The sequence below is a fragment of the Halichoerus grypus genome, chromosome 14 (assembly GCF_964656455.1).
Source record: "Halichoerus grypus chromosome 14, mHalGry1.hap1.1, whole genome shotgun sequence".
Taxonomy (NCBI): domain Eukaryota; kingdom Metazoa; phylum Chordata; class Mammalia; order Carnivora; family Phocidae; genus Halichoerus; species Halichoerus grypus.
In genome coordinates, this window is record NC_135725.1 from 84,576,248 (window position 1) to 84,602,063 (window position 25,816).

At 38.2% G+C, this 25,816-nt stretch overlaps 1 protein-coding gene across 12 annotated transcripts in view; it reads right to left on the minus strand.

The window, feature by feature from the left end:
• The window catches only part of MAPKAP1 (MAPK associated protein 1), a 281,556-nt gene that overhangs the window by 227,700 nt on the left and 28,040 nt on the right, over nucleotides 1–25,816 (minus strand). For 11 of the 12 annotated variants that reach the window (XM_078061769.1, XM_078061768.1, XM_078061770.1 and 8 more), the window contains exons 2-4: nucleotides 24,653–24,980; nucleotides 22,119–22,208; nucleotides 10,506–10,654 (exon numbers count right to left, since the gene is read on the minus strand). In XM_078061769.1, coding sequence (XP_077917895.1) covers nucleotides 10,506–10,654; nucleotides 22,119–22,208; nucleotides 24,653–24,911 — 498 coding nt within the window. In that variant the 5' untranslated portion in view covers nucleotides 24,912–24,980. The remainder of the gene's footprint in view (nucleotides 1–10,505; nucleotides 10,655–22,118; nucleotides 22,209–24,652; nucleotides 24,981–25,816) is intronic. The other variant, XM_078061773.1, reaches the window with a different exon arrangement.

Genomic DNA, 25,816 nt, shown 5'->3' on the forward strand with positions numbered 1-25,816 from the left:
GCCTTATACAAACATCTGCCGGAACACATGCCCGCGTTCTTCAGCACCAGCCTTAAATCACGCTCTGGTGATGAATCTTTATCTGACACTAATACTTTTTAACTTCATACAGACAATTAAAATGAATTGTAGCTAAATGCACATATAACAAATCAATTTAATCTTTGGTTGCATAGTAGCATATTTTGCAAATTTCCTAAACTTACTTTCTTACATGTATCTTTGTCTAGGTGTTAAAACTTCAATTTAACAGAAAGGAGTGGAGATATTAATAAAACACAGCTCTTATGATACTGCCATGTAGTTGCAAGCCTCAAAGAGTAATGACATTTGAAATTCATCACTGCCATTTAAAAAAACTTCCACATTTACATGTGGAGAGTGCCATGCTGGGCTTCATAATAAGAGTGACGAAAGTTAAGTCTCTGCTGTCTAGGAATTAGTATAATCAAAGTTCAGACAACCCAACTATGATAACAAACTAGATGAATATCATTGCTGCCTCCACACTCCCATGGTCTCTACTACACTACCCATCACATTTATCCTACAGTTAGTCGTTCATGCTCCTGATGTCATGGACCACTGTCACAGTCCCCAGCACAGGGCACAACTCTGACTGTGAAGTGTGGTGCCTCCACTTGTTAGCCCTATGGCCACTCTTACCTTCAAATCCTCCAGGGCAGTTAGTCCTGTCTTCTTTATCAGTACATAGCACAGAGCCTGTATGTAATAAACATTTGACACGAACCAGTACAGTATAGATGCTTAGAAAATAATTTCTTGGCTGGATAGACAAATGAATCCACTCTGCACACCAGGAAGGGCAGTGGAAATAAAAAAGCATTTGTGGGACATACACTACATTCCACATATAAAGCACTGCATCGTTCCCCAGCCCCAGTGTCTCATTTCTTTTTTTACATGTAAGAAAATTGAGGCTTACAAGATGCAGTAACTTACCCAACAGACACAACTGACAATAAGATCCGAAACAGTCTGTCAGATTTCAAGTGCACTGGTAAAGGGAAAATCCTTTTGCTTTTAAATTTAAAATTTTTTCTATTATTAACAGTGTTTTTTGTTTCCTCCATAAAAGAGTAAAAGAGTGTGGGAAAAACAGCTGTGGTACTGGAATAAGGAAAAGGGAGCTGAACTCCCGCTCTGCCACATACTAGTGGGGTATCGATGAGCACATCACTTTCTCTTTCTGAGCCTCGGTGTCCTCAGCTGTAAAATGGAGGTAACACTCACTACATCCCAGCTTTGTTATAATCAATTATAAGAGGAAAGTACCAACATACAGGTAAAAGATCAAAACTTCACGAGTTCAAGTTTTCCCCATGTATAACTTACATGTCACTGATGACAATCACCTCCCCAATCACAAAATGACAGAACCTTAAAGCCAAAAGGAATCCAAGAGGTCATCCAAGCTAAGTTCCTCATTCTAAACAGGCAGAAACTGAGGCTTAGAGATGGGAGGTGACTTGTCCCAGGACCCATGGCATGACCAGGGCTAAAGCCCACATCTTTTGATTCCATACTGTGTTCTTTCTACCATGTGGTTTTCTAGAACTCGAGTTTCCATTATGTAAATATGAATGTCATTAAGAATGAAAATAAAAATCTCTGAGAATAAGAACACTTAGATTCTATGTCCAGCTGAGTGATCCTAGGCTGTCATTTGATTTCTCTGCATAGTTCTCTTCAAGACAGTAAAATCAGGGCCTAGTACTTTGAGGGACAAGGAAATCTCTTTACTGAAAATTATACGGAGCAAGGTGCCCCATATGAGGACACTCAGTATAAAATCCCACCATGCCTAGCATTGCAACATGCCACCCCTACAAGGACTGTCTCCTAGGCTTTTCCTGGAACCTCAGTGCTTGATATACATCCCAACCAGATTTCATCTACTAATCTGGTAATTAATTAGGAAGAAGAGAGTACTACAACAGTAATCTTGTTATAATAAAAATATGTCCATGTTTTACCTCTTAGTCCTCTAACCTCCAAGAATTAAAATCAATATATTTTCTTAAATGACATCTGACATCTGCCTCATCTAAAATTACTCTCTCATTTTCTCCTTTTAAAAGCCTGGTGAGCTGGGTTGGGCATCTGAGAGTACAACCCATTTTAGAGAAGAGGTGACCAACTTCCAGGGCAATTCCTTAGCCAGAGTTCCAAAGCTGTCTGTGAAGTGGGAACAAAGAAGAGGCTCCTGGCTCCCAGCCCACTCTCGCCTCAGAGACCCCAGCCTCAGAGGCCCCAAATACAAACCAAACAAGCAGGGTACGCCGCACACCCCTCACCCCACCAAAACTGTGTAGTGTCTTCAAGGACATGGTAAGAAGCTGTGATCTGCAGTCACCAGGCCCAAACTAGCTCATGAAGGTAACATCTTGCCTCATCCTTGGCCCTCTTTCAGTGCCTTTTTTTTTTTTTTTAATAGGCTCCATACCCAGTATGGAGCCCAACACAGGGCTGGAACTCACGACCCTGAGATTGAGACCTGAGTCGAGATCAAAAGTTGGACACTTAACCAACTGAACTACTGAGGCGCCCCTCTGTGCTTCCTAATTCAGGGATGAAATCATCATCCATTCAGTTCTACAAGCCAGAATCAGATTGGATATCGTCCTTGAAACCCCTCTCTCCCTATTCCTTAACATGCAATCCATCATCAAGTCCTACCACTTTTACTTACTAAATACCTCTTGAATTCATCCATTCCTTCTACATCACCAGTAAGTAAGCCCAAGTTACCATCTCTCCCAACTGGACCACTGCAAAAAGTTTCTTGATTGGTCTCTCTGGCCTTATAAACCCTTCTCAGGTGTATTCCCTTCAGATCTTTTCAAAACACAAATCTGATTACCTTACCTCCTCATTTAAACTTGTCAAAGGCTTGCCAATATTCTTAAAGAGGACAATTCCACCAGACCTACATGGCCTGCCCCTGCAGCTTTTCCTTGTACCATACTGTACCTCACCCTTGGGTCCCCAGTGACACACCCTTCTTCCGGTTCCTCAAAACTGCCAAGCTACCCCTTGCCTCAGGCCCTCTGTTCATCCTTTCTCCTCCCCCTTCACCTACTTAGCTCTTACTCATCCTTCAGCTCTCAAATCAAGAGTCACTTTCACAGGGATACCATCCCTGACCCTTTAGAGTAGGTCAGATGCCCCTATGATAACACTCTGAAGGCCCCAACTATCTCTCCCTGGTACTTAGTAATTAATTAGTTGTGATTATACTGTGATGGCAATTTTGCATTCAGTTGGATGACTGTTTATATAACATCTTCCAGCCAAGAGAAAAAGTTCCATGAGGTCAGAAACCAGGTTATGTTTTTGCTCACCACTGAATCCAGATTCTACTTAACAGTGTCTGGTACATAGTAGGCCCTCACTAAATATGAAGCAAATGAATGGCACTGTGGTAAAATGAAAGGAAACTAATAAACCTCTCAGCACTGACCATGCACCAGGCACTTTGTTATGTATGCATTTCCCATTTTCATTAAATCCTAGTGACAACATTTAAAGATAACATTAACTTCATTTTATACATACGAAAACAGGCTCAAAGAGGTAAAGTGAGGGGCGCCTGGGTGGCACAGTCAGTTGGGCATCCAACTCTTGGTTTTGGCTCAGGTTATGATCTCAGGGTCTTTGGATTGAGCCCCGTGTCGAGCTCCGTGCTCAGTGTGGAGTCAGCTTGGGATTCTCTTTCCCTCTGCCCCTCCTGCTTGTGCTCTCTCTCTCTCTCTCATAAATAAATAAATCTTAAAAAAAAAGAGGTAAAGTGATTTGCCTGATATCACCCAGCAAGTAAACGGCCAAGTTGGTATTCTAATTCAAGCCCGACAAATATGTTCTTCCTACTGCAAAATTCTGCCTTCCTTTGAAAAGCCTCTAAAACTAATGGTCAATTCTACCTCTGACAGGAATTTCTAGAAGATTGTTCCACAATCAGAGGAAGCCCCTACAGACTGGCAGAAACAAGGTCTGGACAGAAAGAGCTCAGAACGGAGTAAGCTAGTTTTAAGAACTCAGTCTTCAGAATTTAACTGCAGAGTCAAATGCTGAAAACACTGTCTTCCATTGTAAGATTCCTGTTTAATTCATTTTGAATACCACCCAGAAAGAAATCCCAAAATCTCTCCTTGGGATTTTCAGTACAATGTCAAGCAGCAAGAAGAGAAATGCACTAATACAATGGTAAGGGGAAAATAACCTCATTAAAAGATGTTTTTAAAATAATGAATTTGGTACTTCTATTAGTATACTATAATGTGTAAAAAGGTAGCAAATATCTAATATCTTCCTTTAGAAATAGAACAGACTGGGCACCTGGGAGTGCTTAGTGGGTTGAGCATCTGCATTCAGCTTGGGTCATGACCCCAGGGTCCTGGGATTGAGTCCCACATGAGGCTCCCTGCTCAGCAGGGAGTATGCTTCTCCCTCTCCCCCCTGCTCGTGCTCACTCTCCCTTTTCTCTCTCTCTCTCAAATAAATAAATAAATAAAATCTTTTAAAAAAAAATAAATAGAACAGACTAATAAAAACTGGTATGTGAAAAAGAAGACTAACAAAATACAGTCACAGATAAGATGCTGAGGGAATAACTGCTAAAATGATGTTGGGACTTACTCTCCTTTTTTAAAAAGGTATGTAAAGGGGAGCCTGGGTAGCTCAGTGGGTTAAGTGTCTGCCTTCAGTTCAGGTCAAGATCCCAGGGTCCTGGGATCAAGCCCCGCGTTGGGCTCCCCTCTAGCGGGGAGCCTGCTGCTCCCCCTTGTGCTCTCTTGCTCTCTCTCTCTCAGATAAATAAATAAAATCTTAAAAAAAAAAAAAAAAGGTATGTAAAAAGAAGCAAATGGAAGAGCAGGACATATAGAACCTAATTCAAAATGCCCTAATTCAAAACACTCTTAGATTGTCTCTGGATGGGCACTAAGCAAGTGAACCTTGGAGCAATTTTATCGAAGGGTGGGGGCTGGTCAACTTAAGGGGTGGAAAAGAAAGAAAGAAACTCAAAAGCCAGAAGGCTCTTAGGCTCAAGACCACACCTCAGCTCAGGCAGCCCTAAGCAAAAGCTGCTGTCTAGAAACATAACCAGCAATAAAGTCCAGATTATAATTTTTCGGAAAGAGACCCTGAACTAAAGTCACTTAACATATTAGAGGGGACCATGCCATTATAATAGCAAATATTCCAAGTTCAAATGAGGAGCATTTTCCTCTTGAGGCAATTTTTTTAAACACAATTCAATTCGCTGACCTTTTCTGAGTTTGCCACATTTCTCAGAGGCTTCATGTTTTTCTGTGAAGTTTTTTAAGTGACTTTCTTTGAAGAGAGCTATTTAATGCCAATGATTGTAGAAAACATTTGTTCATAATTATCCAGACATAGACTGGAACAATGCTGAAACAAGAGCAGCATGCAAAAATGTATTTAAGGACTATCATCCCAAAATGCTGCTAAAAGCTATTAACCAGTATGTGTTAATTGCCACAGCATTCATATTAATTTTCACTTCAGGCTCGACATTGTGGAATATTTCCCCTGATACATTTTAAACAAAGTTTAATTTAAGGAACTGCTTCTATCAACACTTATGAAAATTAACAGCCAAGCAATTAGCACTCATGAATTATCCCTTCCCCCATGCTCTCTGCAGCTTCGGTTAAAACAGTTTCTAACAGAGAAATGGTTACTTTCTAATAAGTTAACACAATCAAAGTCACAGTTGTCTATATGAACAAGAACAGGTTCTGCTTTTTTAAGCACTTGTTAAGGCAAACATTCTCCTTATATTTAGAGTAGAATTTAGCTAAGTCAAATAAATATTTAACATTTTAGTAAACTGCCAAACAATGACAATACTGAACTACCTTCTCCTATGATGTTTAAAAAAAAAAAAGGGAGTAATTACTTGACTCAATCTTCCTATTTAAAGTTAAAGGCCAAAACCTCACTGAACTCGCTGGACTTCAGAGAGACCTTCACCCAGTCTGCTGCACATCTTGTTTAACGATGCTATTCTAAACTTGTGGTTTCAAGAACACATTTCCTCTCACTCAATCCTGTCAGTAATCTAATGAAGTACATAGAAGGGATGGCATCACTGGCCCTCATCCTTTACAGAGAGGGGCAGAAGTGGGATATTTGTTGAGTGCTTCCTATTATGTGCTACATGTCTTGGTAAATAGACCTTATCTCAATTAATCCTCATGAGAAAGATATATTATCATCATCTCAACCCACATATGAGGACTGGAGCTTCATGAGGTTAAGTAACTAGCCTGAGGTCACACTGTTAAGGGGTAGAGCCAGGATTCAAACTCAGGTCTTAATACAAAATAGGTCACAAAGTAAATTACACTGCTTCTCATTGTGCTAGGTGCTCTATCCTACTATTATCCTATTTGATGGTCTCATCAGCCTTGTGAGGAAGGAACTCTCATTTCTTTAATAGGTAAAGAAACTGAGGTTTGGAGAGATGGAAAACCTGACCAAGATGTCACAACAGATAATCAATATCATTTCTTTGTTAGTAACTCTACTGACAGGAAATGGGTATTTAAAATTCTAATGGGGGTGCCTGGATGGCTCAGTCAGTTAAGCTGCTGACTCTTGATCTCAGCGCAGGTCTTGATCTCAGGGTTGTGAGTTCAAGCCCTGCACCAGGCTCCAAGCTGGGCGTGGAGCCTACTTTAAAAAATAAAATAAGGGGCGCCTGGGTGTCCCAGTCGGTTAAGTGTCTGCCTTCGGCTCAGGTCATGACCCCAGGGTCCTGGGATTGAGCCCCAAGTTGGACTCCCTGCTCAGCAGGGAGTCTGCTTCTCCCTCTCCCTCTGCCCCCACACTCGTGCTCTCTCTCTCACCTGCTCTCTCTCTCAAGTAAATAAATAAAATCTTTTTTGAAATAAATAAAGAAAATAAAATAAAATTCGAACGGTCTACTAATGATGATAATATTTGCAAACTCAGTTTAACCAGAATAGTGGTGATGTACTAGCAAGTTTCTCAAGTTAAGTGATAAGGCATGGAATGGAAAGGGTTAGATACTTGCAAAAACATGACCTCACTTGAAACAGGTAGAAAGACTGGGCAGAAAGCCACACATTCGGGGATACTTAAATTTAAGTACTGAATGAGTGTTCACTTAGCAGTAGAGCCCACTCCCTCATCACCTCAAAGCAACTCCTTGTCACACCCAACTCCCACATACAGTGAAATCAGAAGGACTGTCACAAGAAGTTTTCGGATTATCTCAATCTCTAGAACAGAGATTTTGTTAATTAGGCTATTTGAGGTCCTGTTTTCAACACGCCCAAAAAATGCAGGCAGATGGCTGAGCCTGGTTTTGCCTTGTGTGACCAAGCATTCCCTAAAACCACTTGCAATCTCTTTCTGACTTTTTTCAAATGATCAGTAAACAGAGTTACTGAATCTAAAACAGGCCACAGATAGCATTGCCAATTTACCAAAGAGATAATATAAACATAATAATAAACCAAATCCAAAAAACTGTTGAAATTACAACAAAGCACATGCCTAAGCACAACCTTTCCCTCTCAACTGTATGTCTCTAAGAAATTATTAATCAACCATTATTTTTAAAAATGAAATTATTAACCTGCTACAGGAACCACAAATTATTTGAAAGTATTCGCTTTAATTTAGCACAATAGCTAAAAGATGCTTACCCTTAGAATCACTAAAACCAACAACAATCCAGTTTGCACAAACCATTAAAGACACTAGATATGCTGGCTTACCTACAATGTAATTGTAAAGCCATACCAAAAACAAAAACCTTTTTTCAAATCTAACGTTTAATCTTGAGGATTTCACAGCAGTCAGTCTCTTGAGGAAATACATAATTAAGTAGTTTTTTAGCATATTTAATTAGACCCCAAACTCTTCCCTGTCACCTTCTCTCCCCAATTATGTATCATTTGCCCAAGAGACCTAAGCAACTCAGTTAATTATGTAAATAAGGCAAGCGTTATTCCCAAGAAAAGCACTGTGAATATTTGTACGGGAAAACTCCATACATATTTTAGTGGCTTTAACAAACCTTTGCAGGAAAAAAAAAAAGGGACTATCAAAGTCCATGAAAAACCCTTATACTTGAGGCAAAAAGCATGGAGTTCAGTGACAAGATGGTGAATCATTAAAATAGGTCACTCATTTCACTTCTTAAATATGAGCTGAATAAAAATAAAATAATTTTAAGTTACAACAGTAACAAAAATTTAGTGCTGAACGTCAAATGATTTAAGGGAAGAATCAATCTGGAAATTATTAAAGTCGACTCTCACAGAAAAGACTTTATTATCAAGGGGTTGACATGATCTTAACTCTAGAGGCAGCCATGGTGCTGTTATAACTACTACAATCCCATTATTATGCAATCACAAAATGCTAATTTGATCATTTTGAGGTGTTATTTGAATAGTCATTTTAATTTCTAGGTTACAAAAAGGCTTGACTCAAGTATAATTCTCTATTAATCATTGAGATGTCATTGAATATCATATTGATGCATTTCACAAAGATAAAGAAAGACTAATTTAATATGTACAGTACAATATCCTTCAAATATTAGCCACTTTCATTACATATCTGCCAAACGCATCAATATTAAATAATAGATGAGAACAAGAGTTTAATTGTATTTTAGCATTTGTAATATGGAGGATAATAATAAAACAGCATCACATCATGGGATAGACTTATCGATATATAAATCTTTCTTAATCCAAGTGTAATGGTGACTGCTCCATGCACATATCCTTTGCTGATTACAAATAGATTTGATATGACAAAAGCATGGAGAGCCTTAAGTATAACCACATCTAGTAAAAATAATTCCTTTGTGACTGAGGAAATGGCTTCTTCACACTTTTTTTTTTAATTTCTCCTTGGCACTTCAAAAGTTAGATACATACCAAGGACACTTTATAACTTTCTGTCAAATCCAAAGCTAAGCAATTTATAAAATAAAATCTAATGGTATAATAAGAATTCTAGGACATAATATTTTAAAAGATCTGTGCTATTTTGTTGGCATCAAAGTATTTTTACATAGTAATTATTCCAGCAATTATGTCCTCAAACAATGAGATGGTATCAGACAACGGAAGCAAATAAATTCCAGCCATGTAACCTAATTCCAATAATAACGCTCACAAACATATCTAAATGAATCAACTGTAGTATTTAAAAAACAAATCCTACAGTCCAACTCTCCATTTTCCAGAGACTGACATTATTGTCCCCTAGGGGGACCCTTCCTTCTCTTCGCTACATTCCACAAGAAGAAACAGGAGTCCTGGTAGGGGCAGGCTAAAGAGAAGCTTTATAATACAATCTCTCATTTACTAAAAGTCCTTTTAGATTTTTGGGGGGGCAACTCCTGAGCAAATTAGTATCTTTATGTAACTTATACATTTTGTTTCTAGTTCTTGGCTTTCCTTTCCCACCAACATCAATAACCTCAGTTGCCCATGGCCATATAAGCTTCCTTAAACATATGGAAACATGCTGAACCTTATGAGGTAAAAGTGTTTCAAAAAGAAAACATCTCCTTGCTCAAAGATGACAACTGACAGAACCAGCACATAACCAGAAGTTGAATATAAAAAAATGCAAACATAAGCAAAGAGCCTGTATGCTTATTAATTGCAGTGGTGTTAAAATAAGACAAATTGTACACAACCCCTCCAGGCAAGAAGCCATCACTGAGCACCCCCAAGCCACTGCCAGACAGCAAATATAATGGCAATAAATATAAAAATCAACTGCTACTGTCTCCTGAAAGAAGCCCAGCTCAGCTCCGCGCAGAGACACAGAAGGCAGGGCATGTCGGGGGAGAGGGTGCTGCAAGTGCAACCATCCTCAGCCTAGAACAGTGGCCATTTTTCTAAAAGGAAAATAGACACGTTTTAATTTTTAAACTGCAAATTACTAGAACAAACAAAAAAATTAAGTCATCCTGCATAACGAGTGTCAAACAAGATTCCCAACCATGAAATACTGACATAAAAACAACGGCCTAGAATTCTGAAATGAAGCTCTAACCTCAACAATTTCTACAGTTATAATAAAGAATCAGACCAAAACAATGCAAACTGCCTCCCCGGAACCACTTTCAAAGCTTTCCCAACACAATCAGGCCTTGATTAACCACAACCCAACCAACCCAAATCCTCAAGTATACTTGGAAGATGAAACAGGGGGAAAAAATACATGTCCAAATATCTCAAGACTGTTTTTGTTTTAATCCCCCAAACATACTGCTGTGGAAACAGTATTAAGCCCAAATTCAGACCTTTTTACATCCTCGGTCATAGAAGTGTGAACGACATTCTATAATTACTTTGAGTCGTTTTTGACACCTTAAATCTAATAATAACAACACTAACAAAAACAATTCCACTCAACTGAGGTTTTATTTAAAAAGACAAAGTTTTATTTTTACTTACCTTGCCATCAAACTTGGAATACTCGTTAAACGGGTTATTCAGCTGCAGAGGGCACTGCTCTAGTCGTACAGATAATATTGACTGCCTTCCAGAACTTGGAGGTTTCTCTTTGAGGGACTTTTTTTCAAACAGTGACTTTAACTCCTGGGCTGTGATACAAGAGGAAGATAAAAACATCTTTGTAATTACACAGAGACACCGCCTGTCTACCTTCCCTATCAAGTCTTCCTTGGAATCTTACGGAGAGTGTCCAGGGCATATTCAGGTCTGATATGTGCAAAAAGCCTCACGTGTACTTTGATTTTGCACACTGAAAAGGCAGAGAGTCCTGGAAAACAGTCAGGTCAGGACTGTCAGTTTAGAAGGACTGGGGTTTAAGGAGTGGGGCAGAGTCAAACCAACAGAGCAGCCGTTCTGTAACAAGAGCATTCACAGCTGAAGGACCTGAGCTTTGGCCTGGCTCTGCCTCTAAGAGATGCTGTGATACTGGACAATTCACTAAAGCTCTCTGGGCTTGCCGAACTAGAGAATCTTAAAAATCTCCCCTGGCTCTAATACTGTGGGATTTTGGAATTTTAGTTCAAGGTGAAGGTCTATGTATTAATCCTCTCATACTCTCCAACGACACCTAGCACAAACTCTGGAAGACAAAGATGAGGAGGAAAAGGAGAAATGATATTTATAATAACAGCAGCTAACATTTACTGAGCAAGCCAATGTATCTCAATTACTCCTCCTAACAAGCCTTATGAGGTAGATACTAGTATTATCTTAATTTTGCCAGGGTGGAAACTGAAGCTTAGAATACTCTGATTAGCCTTAGGCAACACAGCTAGTAAGTAGCAGAGCTGATATTTGCAATCAGGCAAGGCTCTTAGCCATAAGGCACTGATGAACAAAGCTGACCCTCAATAAATTTTGTTGCATGAATCAATGAATAAAATAATGATTGAAGGAATTCAAATTAAATTATTATTAAATCAGAATCTTTAACTCTTACTCATTAGTGAATCAAGACAAGTTAGTTCCATATCTTCTCAAAGATCATTTAAGTGTCCATATTAATCTGAATATCATTTAAGGTGGTAGCTAGATAAGTACATGGAGATTTATTACACCTTTCAGTTTTGTAAATATTAGAAAATTTCCATACTTAAATTTTAAAATCAATCAATCCTAGATCTTAAAACCTGCAACGAATAGGTCCAACCCCATTCCATTTTTGAGCACAGCCAAACTGAACTTAGAGAGATCAAACAGAACTCTGAAATAGTGACTTAGAACTTTTAAAAAATGTAACTAAAACCATCTTTTCAACAAACTAGTGGGACAAATTTATCCAATGAGTCCCTATAAATGTAAGTGGCAAACCAGGAGAAAAGGATCTAATTCACTTTTAAAATGTGGCACCTGACTATCCAATTCCAGAATCTGAATATGTAAGTTCAACAGATGTTAAATGCACATTTGAAAAAGTTTTAGATTACATGGTATTTTAGATTACAAGTATTATTCTGCACATAATCTATTAACAGTTTTATTGCTACACTTTGGAAAGGAATAACCCTTTATTAAATACCTACTATGGGTCGGGAACAATGCGAGATGTTGCCTCAACTTGTCCTCAACAATGGTCTTAAGAGATGGGTTACTACTCCATGAACAAACTGAGGTGTAGCAAACATAAGTAACTTATCAAAGTTACACAACTGTTATCAGTAAGCTTGGGGGTGAAGTGATGATATATTAACAATTCCATTCTCACACTAATTCAAACTTAGACCTCTTTCCTCAACCTCTGACATTTCTTTCCTCTGTCCCCTCCCCTCCATTTCCCTCCCTTCTCCTCCCTCCCTTTCTTCCTTCCTCCTGTGTCACAGAAAAGTAGAAACAACCAAAGGAGACCTTTTGCATGTTCTCACCTACACCTCTACCTGCCTTCCTTCCTACTACCATGGATGAACTGCCTAGGCCCCTACCTCAGACCAGCACCTCCTTGTGCATTCAGGGGCTGACTTTTTTTTTTTAAGATTTTATTTATTTATTTGACAGAGAGAGAGATAGCGAGAACAGTAACACAAGCAGGGGAAGGGGGAGTGGGAGAAGCTGGCTTCCCGCTGAGCGGGGAGCCCGATGTGGGGCTCGATCCCAGGACGCTGGGATCATGACCTGAGCGGAAGGCAGACGCTTAACGACTGAGCCACCCAGGCGCCCCCAGGGGCTGACTTCTTGCTGACTCAAGGGCATCACTCAAGCAATTCTCTCCCATTTTCAGCTTTCCCTCTTACTGGATTAGTTGCATGAGCACACAAAGATACTGAAATACTGCTCATATAAAGAAAAACGGGAGGGGGGCACCTGGGTGGCTCAGTCGGTTGAGCATCTGACTCAGTTTGGGCTCAGGTCATGATCTCAGGGTCCTGGGATCGAGCCCCATGTTGGGCTCTGTGCTGGCGGGGGTCTGTTTGAGGATTCTCTCCCTTTGCCCCTCCCCTGCTTGCGTGTAGGCACTCTCTCTCAAATAAATAAATCTTTCTAAATAAATAAATAAATAAAAATAAACCCTCTTTCGATCTTATACTCCCTTCTAGTTACTACACCATTTTTCTGCTCCTCAAAATGACTGTCTATGTTCTTGCTGTCCAGTTCCTCTCCTCCCATTCCCTCAAACCCACTCCAATCAGGCCCTCAGGCCCCACCACTCCACGAAAGCAGTTTTTGAGGTCACCAATGATCCTCTTGTTGCTAAATCTATTGGTAAATTTTGAATCCTCATCTTTCAAGAGCTTGTGACAGCATTTGAAACAGTTCATCAACTCACTCCTTTTTTTTTTTTTTTTTTTAAGATTTTACTTATTTGACAGAGAGATAGAGAGAGCACAAGTAGGCAGAGCGGCAGGCAGAGGGAGAGGGAGAAGCAGACTCCCCGCTGAATGGGGAGCCTGATGCAGGACTTGATCCCAGGACCCTGGGATCATGACCTGAGCTGAAGGCAGACGCTTAAGGACTGAGCCACCTAGGCGCCCTCACTCCTTTTTGAAATAGCTTTTTCACTTGGTTTCCAGGACTCCATTCCATCTGGTGTTCATGCTATCTTTCAGGTTACTCTTTCTTAGTTTCCTTGCCAATTCCTCATTTTCCCCTCAAATCTTTGGCATTCCCCAAGTCATAGTATTTGGACCTTTTCTTTTCTCTATCTACATTCACACCCTTGGTGATTTCATCCAGCCTTCTGTCCTAAATATTATCAACTTGAGGAGAAACTAAGTTGTGGTAATATAAATCAGAACAACAGCTGCCTCTGGGCAGTAGCCTGACTAGAAAGAGGCACAAGGGAACTTTCTGGGGTACACAAATGCTCTATACTTGATTGGAATTACACAGGTGTATATGTTTGTCACCAGTCATTGAACTTAATATCTGTACATTTCAGAATATAGAAAGCATACCTCAATAAAAATAAATAAAAAGGGAAAACCTAAATAAATATCCTCTACATGCTGATAGCTCCCAAATAATTATTCGCAGACCTAAACACTCCCTGAAATTACAGACTCACACATTCAACTTTCTATTTGATGCCTCCACTTGGATGTCCAATAGGTATCTCAAAGTTTACATATCCATAACCAAACTCTATCTTCCCCCAAATCTGCCGCTCCCACAGGCCTCTCCTTCTTAGTTAATGGCAACTGAATCATGTTAGGCCCAAAACTTAGGAGTCATCTCCCCTCTTCTCTTTCTCTCACATCCAACATCCTGTCCATCAATAAAAATTTCAGAATAGAACCAGAACCACTTTCACAGCTACCAACGCTGGATTATTACCACCACCTTCAAACTGATCTTCTTGTTTTGGCCCTTGCCCCCTTGGCCTACTCCTGCCAGTCTCCTCCCAACATAGCAGCCAACAGGAGTCTTTTAAAATGTTAGGTTATAGGGCGCCTGGGTGGCTCAGTCATTAAGCGATTGCCTTCGGCTCAGGTCATGATCCCGGGGTCCTGGGATCGAGCCCTGCATCAGGCTCCCTGCTCGGCGGGAGGCCTGCTTCTCCCTCTCCCACTCCCCCTGTTGTGTTCCCTCTCTCGCTGTGTCTCTGTCAAATAAATAAATAAAATCTTTAAAAAATAAATAAATAAAATAAAATGTTAGGTTATAAACATCACAATAAGAAGAAAACTGATTAGTTGCATGAGCACACAAAGATACTGAATTTGACCACATAAAATTAAAACATTTTTGTGTAGGAAAAAATTAGCCATGTAAAAAGAAAAATGATAAACTAGGAAAGAAGAAAGGTTAATATTCCTACTATATAAAGATTCTGAAAGTAGAGAAGACACTGAACAACAACTCTATGGAAAAATGGAAAAGAAATATGAAATGTCCACAGAAAAAGATACTCAAATGGCTCTTAACAAATGGAAAGATGCTCAACCACATTTATAATAAGGGATATGCAAATTAAAACTATGCTGAGATACCATTACATATCTATGAGATTGGCAAAAATCTAAAAGTTTATGGCTATGGGGAAATAACACTCTGTACATTATTAGAGGAATGCCCCCCACCCCTTCTTTCTCTCTCTCTCTCAAAAAAATATATATATTTATATATATACACACACACATATATATAATAAAATAAATAGACTATAAGAAGAGTAGAAGAGACAGGAATTGAAACTAGATTTCTCTGATTTTACCTTGTTTTATGTATTCAACTTTGGAATCACATAAATGTTTTATATAGTTATTAAAGAAAATCAGAAGTGCAATCTCTAAAAATAAAAGCAAAATGAAATGAACAAACCTAAGTGTAATATTGAGTTGGCATTTAACTACAAAGAGAGAAATTATTTTAAGTAACTTTATCACAAAGCAATTTGACTGTACATTCCCTAATGCAATATATCAAAAGGGCAAAAAAAAAAAAAAAAATCTTAAACTGTTTTTAGTAATCACAGTGTTAGTAATGATGGTGATATTTCTATTCTGGAACCAAGATTTTCAGCATAAGAGAAAAGATACATAAACATAAAATCAAAGTAAACACTCTATAATCCTAAATTCAAATAGGAATTTTCAGCATTAACTCATAATGTATTTCCTCTTAAATTTATCTTTTTCTGAGCTCTATCCACTGAAAGGCCTACAAGGAACAAAACCAACCCAGTGAGCACCTCTAGAGTTCAAGTTCTGGTCTTTCAATGCCATTTATCACTAAAAAAGAATCAAGACTCTCTAAACAAATGGCTAATTCTGGCCAGATCTGGAGAAGGAATTATGTAAGAATCAAGCATTTATCCTGTCTTTCTTGTAGGGACTATATCTGAGAATAACCAAATAATAGATTAGGAAAAGTTGTTCTTTATATGAAGACCAATAAAATTAGAAAAACTATTTTGCAACTCCTAATGAAATAATTCATCTAGGTAAAGCCTATCAATGACCACTAAAACCATTAGAAGAAAAGCTGATGGGAGTAACTTAATAATGGGTGAACAACACCTAATTCTACCATCAATCTGAACATCATAAAAAAGACAAGAAGTCGTTCCATATTTCCTGATATGATGCAATATGAAGTATAGATCCGCACATACAAAATATTCTTATCATAAAATCAAACTTCAATCTTAGCAAGTTTTAGATCCAATCCCCTGTTTACAGGAAATAAAGAGGGCAGAGGAACATATTAAATGAGACCACAGAGATACAATTAGCAAAATCTAGAATGTAGGAAATTCAATAAGACAAATGACCCAGTTCCTTAAATAAATTACAAGGAAAAAAAGTAAAGGAGAATCTATAGATTAAAAAGGAAATGGAACACGTCAACCAAATGTGTGGACCTTAGATCTAGACCTGAACGAACTGGCAAAAGAAAAAGAAAGAAACGTTTGAGACAAACAGGGAAATGTTTGTTAATACCAAAGAATTCCTGCTAAGTTTCTGGAGAGTAGTACTATTGCAGTTTTCTTATGCATTAAAAAATACACAAGTATTTAGGTATGAAATTATACTACAGCTGAGATTTGCTTAAAATTAATCTGGTGGGGGGGGCGTGCCTGAGTGGCTCAGTCGGTTAAGCATCAGACTCTTGATTTCAGCTCAGGTTGTGATCTTGGAGTCATGGGATAGAGCCCCAAGACAGACTCCGAGCTCAGCGTGGAGTTGGCTTGAGATTGTCTCTCTCCCTCTTCCTCTGCCCCTCCACCCAGCTTGAGTGCTCACTAAATAAATAAACAAAATCTTAAAAAAAAAATCGGGGAGGCGAGGGGAGGTAAATGGAGAAAAGACACAAGGCTGGCCATATGTTGATAATTGCTGAAGCTGGGTGATGAGTATACAGGAGTTCATTATACCATTCTTTATTTTTGTATATGTTTGAAATTTTCCATAATAAGAAGTTGTTTAAATTTAACCTGGGGGGGCGCCTGGGTGGCTCAGATGGTTGAGCATCTGCCTTCGGCTCAGGTCATGATCCCAGGGTCCTGGGATTGAGCCCACATCAGGCTCCTGGCTCCTGGCTCAACGGGGAGCCTGCTTCTCCCTCTCCCTCTGCCTCTCTCCCTGCTCATGCTCTCTCTCTCTCTCTGTCTCAAATGAATAAATAAAATCTTTAAAAAAAAAAATTTAAATTTAACCTGGGGGGGAGTAAGTAACTTATCAATCACATCCCTACTCCGATCAAATCACCTTACCCAGTAAAAATTAAGTTCCTTACAAGATCCTCCATGATCAGCTCTCTCACCACCTCTCTGAGCCCACTCTTCTCTTTTTCTACTCTAGTCAATAAACATCCTTCCTTGCTATTCTTTGGATACATCAGGCACACTTGCATCACAGAACCTTCGCTCTCCTTCATCTTAGGACACCCATTTTCCAGTATCTCCCTGGCTCATTCCTTCAGAACTCTACTCAAGCATCACCTTCCCAATGAAGGCCTTTCCTGATCACCATATAAAAAATAGCAAAATTCCCTACCTAGCATTCCTTATCCCCCTTACCTGAATATATTTTTTGCTTTGCCACTTATCCCATTGTGACAATACTGGGTTTGTTTACTCTCTATCTCCCCCACAAGATCCATGAGGGCAGGGACTTTTGTCTTGTTCACTGCTGTATCTGCTAGGCCTACAAGGGCCTAGCTGTCCTTGCATATTTTCGGAGCTAAATAAAACCTTGTTAAATGATTAACTATGGAAGAGAAGTAGAAAAAATAGCTGCGGGGATAGGGAGGCAGAAGAGAGGGAGGAAAGAGAGAGCAAATGGGCACAAAGCAGCAGAAATGAGACGGGGGCTGGTAATGAGAGCCTCTTCTCCTGGTTCCAAGCCATTCATAAGGCACAGCTGTACCTCCTGAGTTGCTCAACTTCAAGCTGCTCTTCAACTTCACTTGCTTTACGTCATTTGCAGCTGAAAAGTTCTAACCAATATAAACAGTTGGAAATCCCCAACAAACAGAGAACTGAAAGAACAATAGCCTAGAAATTTAATTATCATCAGGCTTATGAGAAAGCACATACGATAGCATTAGGAAGATGGGAATGCATATTAGAACTAATAAGGATTCAGTGAGTGACTGGATACAAAACAGATATATAAAGACAATAGATTTCCTCACAAGAGCAGTAAGAAAGTCATGCGGAAGAAGATGCTAATTACAAGGACAGCACAAAATACAAAACATCTGGAAATAATCTTAATAAGATGTAAAAGTGCAGGAACAATATGGAGACAAGACAAAACATTGCATTTATGTACTATTTGTACATACAAAAAATATCATAAGAGGTATGTTTAGAATATTTTAAAATATATATACCTATATAAATAGAATCTAGAAAAATACATCAAAATGTTAACAACAGCAGTTCCTCTGAAAGTGAGAATATTGGTAGCTTATCTTCATTTTTATATTTTCTTTCAGATTTCCTGTAAAGAAATTTTCTTTTAATATAGAGGTCTTGGCAACCTTCCTGAACCCTGGCCATCGCTGACACAGAGGAGGAAAGGAACAAGGGAACACAAAGCCTCCTCAATACCCAAAGCTCCAGAAGCAGCTCCTCTCTGCCAACAGTATGGGAGAATGGGAGAGAGTAGAAAGACTACAGTCTTTGGGGTAGGACTGGCCAGGAGAAGAATTCTGGCTTTGCCACTTACTATTTGTTTAAGTAAGTAACTTGAAAAAGTTACTTAGCCTCTGGGTTCCAGTTTTCTCGCATATAATATAGAAATATTAACAGCTAAGTTGCTGGATTTGCATGAAGAGGAAGTAAACTTAGGGGCTGGCATACTTATATGCCCGTGATCCCCAGCACTGGTTAGTCATAAGAATCACCCAGGGAGCTTCTGAAAAATATAGATTTACGGACCCTGATCTCTATCTTTTGAATTAGGAATTCCACAGGTAGGGCTACAGATTTATATGGAAGCCATTATAACATGCACTTTTGGATGCATTTCTGATTTTTACACAGTCACTGTATCTGGGAACTGCTGTTTTAACCAATACTAGAAGTTACATAAAGAAAACTTCAGGAATATTCATAAATAACTGATATACACACTACATTGTTTGTGAGTTACTATTTAACTTCATGTGTAAATAGCTTTTCCTTCTCACTAGACTTCAAACTTCTTGAGGGCAGGGATCACGTATTCCCCAAGCACCTAGCATAGAATTACTATGCACACAGAAGGTATGGAAGAAACTCTTGTTGAATGACTCAGTGAATGATTAGTAATAAATTTTGTAAAAAATATACCAACACCATTTCAAAACAATAAAATTAAAAATACCGAGGCTTGGGGCACAGGGCTGGCTTGTCAGAAGAGCACGCAACTCTTGATCTTGGGGTCATGAGTTCGAGCCCCATGTTGGATGTAGAGATTACTTAAAAATAAATAAATAAAAAATAAACTTAAAATACATTTTAAGATTTTATTTATATGTGTGTGTGTGTGTGTATGCACCAGGGCTTGATTTGACATTGTTCCTGACAAGCTGTCTTCCAATGACCACCTTCACATTTACCCATGCAGCTCTAGCTACAAAAATACTACAAGGATCTTACTCTAAGGTATTCTCTTTATCATGTGATCTCAGGGCATAAGGCTCAGTAAGTTCATAGAGAACTTCAGGATATGGACCAGACAGCTTCTCAGATCCCTTCCAACTTTTCTATGAAAAGACTGCATTTCTGTTGTATCTTAAAAGATGGACGGGATGTAGAAAAACATTCCAGGGGAGGTCATCACATTCGTAATAATGACTTTTCTAGTAGGGAATAAAATAAAAAATAAGAAAAACAGATGAAAGGATTTTTAGCAAAATGTAAACAGCAGAAAAAGAATGAGAGAATGAATAAATGATAACCTAACCAAAATTCCCAATGAAGATCAAAAGGATCTGACTGTGGCATTTCTTGCCAAAAGAGAGTATGTGCTTAAGAGATGTATGCAAACAGAGTGGCTGCTCAGTTTGCCAGGTAGATGTTTACTGGACTGCTGACTCCACTTTTCTAACACATTTCAGGACACCCAGAGTGCCAACCTGTGGTAATGATGGAACCCAGCTGAACAGAGAATTCAAAACTATTCCTCTGTGCATTGATGAGGTTCACTGGCCTGGCTCAAGGTCAACATCTCGAAGAGTGGACAAGTATATTAAGAAGGAGCTTTTCCAGCAGTAGGATCACAGGGTCAATTACTGAAATCTGTGAGAGACGGAAATAAGAGGGATGGAAACTGAGGGAGAGAGAAGTATACACAAATAATGAACAGTATGGCTCCAAATGAAAGCAAAAAGGAGGCTATTTATTTCTCTAGCACATTCTGTGAAACACTAGAAGTTAAAGTGGATTAGACTTTAAGGAGTAAGTGGGAAATGTATCAAAATTTAAGTTGAAGAACTCACATTGTAAAGGGGATTAATGCAGTTATATGTGAGGTGCTCTATTCATCCTATTTATTTGTAATTGTTTTAAGATAAGGAAGTGAAGGGTGCCTGGGTGGCTCAGTTGGTTAAGCGACTGCCTTCGGCTCAGGTCATGATCCTGGAGTCCTGGGATCGAGTCCCGCATCCGGCTCCCTGCTCAGCAGGGAGTCTGCTTCTCCCTCTGACCCTCCCCCCTCTCGTGCTTTCTCTCTATCATTCTCTCTCCCAAATAAATAAATAAAATCTTTTAAAAAAAAAGATAAGGAAGTGAAGAAGGCAAAACAAAGGGTAACTGGAGAGATGAGGTTAGATAAACGGCTCTATATTCATTAAGAAAAGATTAATAGAAAAGGCATTAGATACATGAAAAATTTGAAGAAAGTGGACAAGATAAACAATATAAAGGTTTTCAGTTTGTGATAAATACAAAAGAGAAGTATTAACTAGATCAACAGAAAAGGCCAGCCTAGAGAGATTTTTAAAGTATCAAGAGCAAAACTAAATAGATACTCAAGGAGAACTATAGGAAGACCTAGAAATGAGATGTAAGAAGTGAATGAGGTTTCTGGTTCTACACAGTTGTCATTTAGAAGCAATCATTAAGAAAATCATACCCACTGAGCACACCTGGGTTTACAACCACAGCAGGAGAAAGCAATAACCATTTTATATAGTTTCTTTAGCAGAGAGAGATTGGCCTTTAGTTGCAGACAGAGCTAGATACAAAATATGGCTCTCCTGCACTATCACTTTCTGGGCTTATCACTTTAGCAAGTTAAAGCTCTCCGAGTCTCTGTCTCATCTGTTAACAACAGCAATAGCTATACCTTATAAGATCACTGCATTGGAGGTAATGTGTATAAAGTGCTTAGAACAGCACTAGATAGGTGCTGATGTTAATATAATAATCATTAATATTGTTAGTTTTATAAGTATTATGTAGCAATGGAGTCAGTCAACAAAAATTAATTGGACATCTATTATGTGCCAGGGTGGTAGTAGGTGCTGGAAGACATAAAGGACAGAGTGCAGATATTTCTTTGAAAGGAGGAAAAAAGAAAATCTAGGACACATGAGATAAACATTAGAAAATACTTCAATAGCATTTTATTTTGATATTTTTTAAAGTTTTCTCTTCCTGCTGAGATTGAAGATTTGAAAATATGTAATATGGTCAGCTTTTTACTACACATACCATATGAACACAAACTACAAATGCTAATAATACCAGCAACATAATGCTTGTTAAGCTAAAGGAAAAGAATTAGTGTATATGCAAAATAGATTGTTAATGCGGCCACTAACAGGCAAGGGAAAGTCTAGGTTGGAACTGCCAGGAGGAATCTATAACCCAGAGGCCCATCCAAATCATAGGTATTCCTTAACCCTAAGAACAAGGTACTGGCATGGGAATTTGTAAAAAGTGGGCTCTGCACACACCAATTCCTGTGACCCAGAATGAAGAGTGACCAAGAACATAAGACCTAAAGAACACACAGCTTCAGAGGGCCCAGGGCACCCAAGTGAAAGCATTCAAAGCTCAAAACACAAGAGGTATCTGCTCAGAGGATTTAAAAAGATGAATTAAATAATAAAAGCTCTTATTTAATAATATAAACTAAATATATAAATCTCAAATTAACAATTAAAATTATTTCCATTTACCTGATTGCTTAGAATTTCTTTCTTTCCACTGAATATTTTTGCATTTGATCTGGTTTTGTCTCTCTTTTCGGAGTCGTTCTAATCTTTGAGCTTGAAAAGAAATATTATAACTATAAGTTTGTCAATGAAAGTTTACTATAAACAAAGACATAATTAACTACCTTTATATGAATAAAGATGTTTTATATTGCATATGTAGGGAAAAAGTCATAAAATTTTAAAGATGGCACCCCTGAAAAGCAAATACCAACAAAAACATGAAAATATTCTTGATTTATAATTGAAATTAGAGGATATAAAACATTAATAGAGATCATAAAGATAGTATTAACATGGAAGAGAATAATAAAATGTGAAAACTTCTGTGATTAATATGACATTTCATTATATAAATCATTAATAACGGTCTTAAAGGAATTTTAATGCACAAATGAACTGAAGTGAATATTACATTACAGGAATAAAATTACTGTTATGAATTACTCTACCCGTTTCAAAAATTAAAGATAAATGAACTCAGACTAGACTATTAAAGTTTTAAATATAAAATCCTTTATCTAAAAATCATGAAAATTATAAAATGTCAAAGCTATATAAATTAGCATAGCTTTTCTTCAGTGGGCTGAAACAGTTTATAGGTAGTAAAATAAATGATTTGTATCTTTGTAACATTAGTCAAATCTTAAAAAGAATAATTTTTCTTATACAAAATTTTAAGATATGCTGAAAGGATTAAAAAGTAAATTCTTTGGTCACTAGGACACGCCATAACTGTAATTATTAGCATCTAAGTGCTATCTTAAGAAATTCCAACAACAATAACAAAAGCATCACCTAAAATCATGCATTTGTGAGATTATATTACCACTGGCTGATCAACCTTCAAAAATCAATGAACTGATCTTTTAAAGAAATATTGTTCAGCATACATTAACAACTACTGCATATGGAAACCACAATGGAAAAGAAAGTCCTAATTGATGCCATTTCTTGAGATTAGTTTCCTCTGGCTAATCTTCAACTTCTTTTCCTGGCACAATGCTAACAAAAAATAAATAAGTAAATTTCTCTTTCAACCTCTTGCAAGGTAGGAAATCATACATGCTTGCCTTAGCACTGTGGTAGGGAAACACTGAAACTGATCTTGCCATAAATGTAAACTGTGCCGGCAAAAGCATTCTGACAATGTCACTATATCTAACCAAACTCCATTGAAGGAAAATACATTCAACTGCAATTAATAAATGTGAAGGGTACAGCCAAAGTAATATAATCATAAAGCTCTCAATTTAGCAGCATTCTCCTACTGAAATCCATTCAACCTGTCATATAAGATATCATCTCAATAACTTGCAAGGAAGTCAGTTTCAACTAGAGAACTGAGAACCAATGGTTCTAAATTATATTCAAACCTTCACTCAAATCCTATTTTGATAAAAGTTCCTTGAGATACTGGGAAATGCTATTAATTATTTTCATCATAAGAGCAAATTATTCTTTGGAGATGTCACAGAATGCTGAATTCTGAACCAAAACCTTAACATGCCTTGCACTATATATTGTATCCTGCAGTACTCCTTTATGTGCATTTTACCTTTGGACCACAAAAATAAACATGCAAATATTTTCAATGTTCTCCCACATCTCCTATCATTACTTTTCCTGGGAGTTAGCAGGTTACTGCTACTAGATTAGTAGAGATATTTTCTGATTACCTAAAAAAAAAAAAACCACCTCCTAGCACACCCTGTCATATTAGAACTACATTACATATTCTAAATAATTTATCTAAGTAAAGGCCTTGGTTCATCCCATTCCCCTTGAAAGGTTTCCAAAACACGTAAGCTGGAAAATGGGCAATGATAAGCTTTCAAAAGCTAATGACTGAATATGTACGTACCAAAGTTTAGCTTTTTCAAGCCACAAAGATCAAAGGGTAGAGATCAACTTAAGAAAATAAAGATAATATATCAAAAACAGGGGCATCTTTTCTAGTCTCACACCCAATGTAGGAATTTCTATTAAAAGCAGCCCTAACAAATATTCAGCTATTTACCTCCAATCCCTCCTAGCCCCCCATAAGCCTTCCAGGGCCAAGAAATGGCTCCAGCAGCAGCACTCCTTGGCTGGTCAGCTCTCTGTATTAAAGGTTCTTTATTATGTCAACCTGAAACCTGCCACCCAGGTAGTCTACCCACTGGGACTAATGTTGCTCTGTGAAGATACTCAAAATAAGTCTACTTCCCTTTCTACATGAGGACTTTTGAGAAACAGAACATCCAACATGCCTCTCATAGCCACCTTTTTCATCTATTCGTCTTCTACTTCCTTCTGATAGCATCATTCCAGAGGCGCTCTCCATTCAGTCATGGAGAGGGAGATGTTGTTTAGACTCGCTCTTACTGTAATACATGCATGTTCCTGTTAATACACAGAAACTTTCCCCATTAAACCTATTCCAACATTATGCATTATTCTGTAAGATTACTGACTGATTTACAGTTCAGAAGACATGACTAAAAGGCAATGTTTACCTGTATTTGAGCGTCTTCTAATACCAAAGTCCCAACTTGAGGTAATATCGACTGACTGGGCATATACATAGCCCTGAGTCTCGCCATTGCTTCCCTGAATTTCTGACCCACTGTCTCCAGGCATTGAAGGAGGATGAATCTTCTCTAGGTCAACATCATGATCAATGAGAACCATCTCACACATTCCTGTGTCATCACTGGTCACATGTGACTGTCGAATATGAGCTAGAATGATAGTTGGATTGTCCAAGAAGGCCATCCTTTCTGTGGGCCAATTTCCTTAAAAGGCTATTTTCTCCTCTTCATATTGTTTCACGTGCTCACCTCCCTAGAAACATGATGTACACAGCAATATTTAAGAATAAGGAAGAAAATGACTGAATCATTTTTCAAACAAATTCAAATTAGTAAAATGCTACCTTGAAAATCAACATTTATCCTTGTACCTAGGAGCTTACAAGGATTAAGTCTAGGCTGAAAGGAAATCCTTATAAGCACTAGGGGTTACAGCTCTAGTCAATGAGATCTCCATGGTATCAGAGAGGATGGCTTCCTCTCTTGCAATACAAATAATAGTGACTCCTTAGGCCACTCAAAGCACATAATTACTTTTAAAACAATAAATTTTCCTTTCTTTCTCCCTTCATTCCCATGCAGTCTCCTCAATACTTTATAAGGTCACGGGGGGACAAGTCGTATTTTCCTCAAATTATGTGCTAAAGTATGAAACTGCATTTCTTTCGTTTACATTTCCCCCTCTTTATCATATGGCTGTGAGGTAACTAAAAGAACACAGACAATACTTTGAGTTACTAGGAATTAAAAAAAAAAAAAATGAACCACCAAAGTAATTTTGTTCAATAAATACATTTTCCTTTCTTCTGGTTTAAGATAGTATTGTGCTTTTATTTTATTTCATTTAATTTTAGGGGGGCAGGGTGGGGCAGAGGGAGAGAGAGAATCCCAAGCAGGATCCATACCCAGTGCAGAGCCCAGCACAGGCTCCATCTCAGGACCCTGAGACAATGACCTGAGCTGAAATCAAGAGCAGGATGCTTAACCGACTGAGCCACCCAGGCGCCCCAGTATTGTGCTTTTAAAATAAACTTTATTAATCAAACTTCCCTGCTACCAAATTAATTTCTTATTTTAGAAACCTCATTG